At 56.8% G+C, this 4794-nt stretch overlaps 1 protein-coding gene across 4 annotated transcripts in view; it reads right to left on the minus strand.

Moving 5' to 3' along the window:
* Positions 1–857: 857 nt before the first annotated feature.
* The window catches only part of BBC3 (BCL2 binding component 3), a 6216-nt gene continuing 2279 nt past the window's right edge, over positions 858–4794 (minus strand). For all 4 annotated transcript variants that reach the window (XM_027845981.1, XM_027845979.1, XM_027845980.1 and 1 more), the window contains 2 exons: positions 3832–4040; positions 858–1954 (listed from right to left, as the gene is read on the minus strand). In XM_027845981.1, the coding sequence (XP_027701782.1) occupies positions 1838–1954; positions 3832–4040 (326 nt within the window). In that variant the 3' untranslated portion in view covers positions 858–1837. The remainder of the gene's footprint in view (positions 1955–3831; positions 4041–4794) is intronic.

Raw genomic sequence — 4794 nt, forward strand, 5'->3', positions numbered from 1 at the left:
CACTAGTTGTATGACCACTTGTCCCCCAGGAAAGGGGATTCCCATCCGGTGCGGGCTGAGCTAGACCCATCATAGAATTCAGAAGGCAGCTCTCTGAAGGTCTGCTTGAGACCCCACCCTCAGGAAGCCCTCCGGGAGTCTCTGCACCCCTTCCCCTCTCCCCCGAGTTAGACGTCACTCTTTCCTTCTCTGAAACGCCCCGGATCCTTGTCCTTTTCACTCCAAAATGGTTTTTTTTTTCCCTTTCCCTTCTCCATCCTGGTAAAGAGCAAGGGTCTAGTCCTGGACTTCTTCACGTTTTCTGTGTAACGGACCCCTTGGGCAGGTTTCTCAAAATCACATTTTAAATGTACAAAATAAACCGCAAAGGGAACGTGTGTACTGAAACAAACACCACACTTTTCCTATTCAAGTTCACAGAGCTGGGCACAGCTCCCAAGCCTGGGTCTAAGTGGAGAGCGGCTGGAGATCATGGACTCTGGGAGCGGGAAAGGATTTCGGATCATCCACTTCCCTTCTGGTGATTAATGTACTTATTGTCCCCATTTTACAGATGAGGCATCTGAAGGTGGAGGGCAGCAGGGACTGCTCAGCGGTGTACAGAGCAATTGTTTGGCAGTGTCCCTTTGGGCTGGCCAAGGACTAGCCACCAGCCAGGGAGGTGAGAAGCTGCCCACATCCCACGCTTGTCTGTGTCTAGGCTGAAACGGGAGGCCCCAGCCCTTGCTGAGATGGCAGGAGGCAGAGGAGGGCAGCTCTGTCACATACCATTCCCCCAGGCTCCCATGCTGCCTCAAGCCTCCCAACCCAGCCCTCTGCCCTGAATTTGGGGGTAGGGGGAGAAAGGCAAGAAGGGAAACTGTTCCTGCTCCAATCTGATTTTATTGAAAAGGAAACATACAAAAATCATGTACAAAAAATTAACCAAACATGTACAGAAAATTCATTCCAGTATCTACAGCACACAGCATCATGTACAGTCTATTTACAAGCTAGGCCCCTCCTCCCTCCCTCCCTTCCCCTGCCCCCTCCCCCAAAGCCTCCTTGCTCGGAGGGTCCCCGTCCTGCCCCGAGGGGGAATGTCAGCCCACGCCTTCTTGCCCAGAGGCTTCCTCCCTCAGCCTCCTGGGGCACAGGGGAGGAAGGTGAACCCCACACTTTTTCAGTTCCGCAGTGGGGTTGACTTGGGAGGTGCTAGAGAGAGGGCCATCCCCCCTTCTGTTTCCTTCTCACCCCTCCCCAAGGTAATGAAAACTGAGGCAGGGTTACCTGCCGGCTCAGGAAAGACAGACTGGCTCCACGTGGTACAGCTTAGCGCCTCTTTCCCTCTGGGAAGCTAGTGGTTAGTTTTTGGCTCGTTCCAACAAGGCAGAGAGCAAAGCCTGGAGAGAAGGCCAGCCACCTTGGGCAGGACGAGGATAAGCCAGGGACAAGGAGGCCCCGAGCCCTGGCCCTTCCTGAGATGGCAGGGGGCAGAGGGGGCAGCTCCATCACTTACCATCCCCCCGGACTCCCTGGGTGCCCCCTCTGGAGGCTCCCCCTTTCCTCCCACCAGGCCCCCTCCTCCTGGGGCCTCCAGTGAGTCAGAACTGCTCCCCGCCCCCCCACAACTGTCCTCCCAAGCAATCCAGGCAGGGGCTTTTTCCAGTGCTGGACCCAGAGTCATTCGCCCCGACCCTGGCCCCCCCCCAAAGGGGGCATATGTGCCCATCTCTGATATGCTACATTTTGCCAAGAGTCCACAGGAAGGGGGGGGGGGTTGGAAGGTCCTGCCCTCCAGAGCTCCTCCAGCTGCACCCCCCCAACACATGGTGTCCTGCAAGGTGGGCACTGGAGGCTAGTTGGGTTCGATCTCGGGGATCCGGTTCCCTCGGTGTGGGGCCAGGAGTCCTGAGACGAGATTGTAGAGCAGCCTCCAGGGGGAGAGATGCCGTCTTTGCTCCTCCTCTCGTCTCTGTGGGCAAAGAGGGGAGGGGTGAAGTGTTAGAACCTGGTCTGGGACTGCCAGCTTCTGGGGAGAGGAGATGGGGGTGGGGGGGCAGCAATGAGGTCGCTGGGTCACTGGGAAAGGCCAGGTGCAAAGGGGCAGCTTCCCACCTGCTTTATGGGCCTGGCTCCCCCCCTTCTCCAGGAACTCGATTGCAGTATAACTTTTACGTGTGTGTATATGTATATGTGTATATGTATATATACAAACACCACTGTAGTGTATATATACATATATAGTTTAGTGTATATATACACAAACACATACATAGTAACTTAGAGACTTTACATTTCCATGAAGAGGGATGGAGGTTAGAGTTTACATTTATGTGGTGTTTATGGTTCCCAAAAACGCTTTCCTCCAAACAACCGTTGCAAGGTGGTGGTGGGAAGATTACCCCTTTTCCAGACAAGGAAAGTGAGGCTCATCAAGGTCAAGTAGCTCGTCTATGGCCACGCTGCCAGGAAGTGCAGAAGCTGGGCTCCTAAGATGGGCAGCCAGGGCACAGCGGGCAGAGTGCAGGCCCTGGAGCCAGGAAGACCCGAGTTCGGATCCAGCCCAGTACACTTCCTTCTTAGCTGTATAACCCAGGGCAAGTCACTTCACTGCTGCCTGCCTCAGTTTCCCCATCTGTAAAATGGGCTCAATAATAGCACCTACCTCCCAGGGTTGTTGTCAGGGCCTAAGGAGATCAACATTCTAAGTGCTTGGCACTCAGTAGGTGATTATTACTGATGTCCCATCACAGGCCTAGGCCACGGAGGGGGCCTGAGCCTCCTCACCAGAAAGGTGAATGACTCCTTCGGGTTTCCACCCTGGGGGAGAGGTCAAGCCCGGGAGGGAGGCCGGGGCCTGACTGTCCCCGGGGCTGAGCAGCCCAGGCCGGCAGCCCGGGCCTCCTCCGGCAAGCTTTGGCCAAGTCCCTCCCAAGTCCCAGCTCTCAGTGCCCCAGGCCCCTCCTCACGATGCCTGCGTGGGGAGGGTGCTGGGCTTCCCCAGCCCCTCCCCTCCAGCTCAGCCCGGGGAAGGCTGGCTTGTTTGTTCTGGGCAGGCGCTGAGCCAGCATCAGCAGGCGGGAAGTGAGGGCTGGTGGAGGAGGAGGAGGAGGAGGAGGAGGAGGGAGCTGGGGAGAGGGAGGCAGGCATTTGCCAATGCTGACTCACTCGCTATAAATAGCCCAAGATATATGAGCCGCCGGAGCTGCCGGCCCCTTCAGTCCCAGCCGAAGCTGGCCAAGGGAGGAAGTCGGGGAGAGCACGCTCTCCCCTCCCCCACCGCCCAGGGGTGCAACCCCTGCTCAACCCGAAGCCCTTCCAGCCCGAAGAGGCTGCGTCTGGTCCCAGGCCAAAGCTCGGGCACCACGCGGCCAGATCCCAGCAGGCCCTGAACCACACCCCCTCCACCCCCCTCGCTCCATAATCCTGGGAGGGTAGATTAGGGGATCTCAGCTCCCTCTCCTCCTCTGCCCCTCCCTCTTGTCCTGAGTTCAACCCGGGGAGGGGGGGGAAGCAGCTGCTGCACATCTGGCAACAGTGCAGCTGGGCACGGAAAGCCTTCTCCAGCCCCCGCCCCCCAAAACTCACCCTTGGCCTTTCCCCAGGGGGTGCTGTATGTGTGTGTGTGCACGCATGGACGGGCGCGCGCCTGTGCAATCTGGGAAGGCTTCCTGGCATCAAGCCAAGGCTGGGGTCCGGAAGAGGCAAAGGGTCTGGATGGCCAGAGACTCCCCTCCCACCCCTGCTTTGGTGTGACCCTTTTTTTAACACACTTCAATGCCCTTTGCCAGAAAGGGCAGTCCCACCTGCAATGTGACCCCGGCCACGCAGGTGCTGCCCGGGACTCACCCGCTGCTCATACAGAGCATTGAGGTCATCGGCCATCCTTCGGAGCTGGGCCCCAATCTCCCGGTCTTGCTGCTCTGCTTGGCCCCCGTGGTCTGGGCCTAACACCCCTGGGGGGCCACCAGACATCGGGGATGCTCCCTGGGGTTCTACCTCCTGTCCTCCCTCCTCCTGGTCCTCTGCAGACCTTTCACCCAACGAGGGCTGGGAGCCTTCAGGAGACAAATACAAGACAGGCAAGGCAATCAGGGCCTTGTCTTCTTAGAGCCACAAGATCGCCACTCCACACACCAAGTGTTTAAGTGTCCAGGCCGCTATATTCCCAGCACGGTCTGCACTCTCCTTTGAAGGGCGGCTTCTCTTGCCTGCACATAGTTCCTATTTCCCCCATCCCATTTTTTACAGTGGGTGCTGATGAGGTTGTCTCCCCCCATTGCATCCCCATCCCCTTTTATGTTTTCCCCAAGGCAGAAGACTGAGCAAACTCATTTATTCAACAAGTACCAGCCCGGGGAGGAGAGCCCACAGAACTCCTGGGGGATTTTGGGGGCAGATCACCCCCCTTCCCTGGGTCGAGAAAAAAGAGCAGATCCTTAGAGACAGAAGGGACCCCAGAGGTTAGGGGTGAGGCTAGATTCAGGGGTTCTTAAGTTGAGGTCTGTGAACTTTTTTCTTTTGAAGAACTATTTCAATATAATCAGTTTCCTCTGTAAATCTAGGTACCTTGTTTTACACATTTAAAGACATTCTGAGGAGTCCACAGAATGAAAAAAGACAAAGAACGTCTCTAGGGTCCCTCCCGGCTCTGAATTCTATGATCACAGAGTAGTTATAGAGTCCGCTCAGCTTAGACCGGAGACAGAAGGGCTGGTCCCCCTTGGGCTGGGACAGTGTGTGAAGGCAGAGCATGCACAGGGGCGTGTGTGTGTGTGTGTGTGTGTGTGTGTGTGTGTGTGTGTGTGTGTG

This window comes from Vombatus ursinus, unplaced genomic scaffold, assembly GCF_900497805.2.
Source record: "Vombatus ursinus unplaced genomic scaffold, bare-nosed wombat genome assembly UNPS02015030.1, whole genome shotgun sequence".
Lineage (NCBI taxonomy): Eukaryota > Metazoa > Chordata > Mammalia > Diprotodontia > Vombatidae > Vombatus > Vombatus ursinus.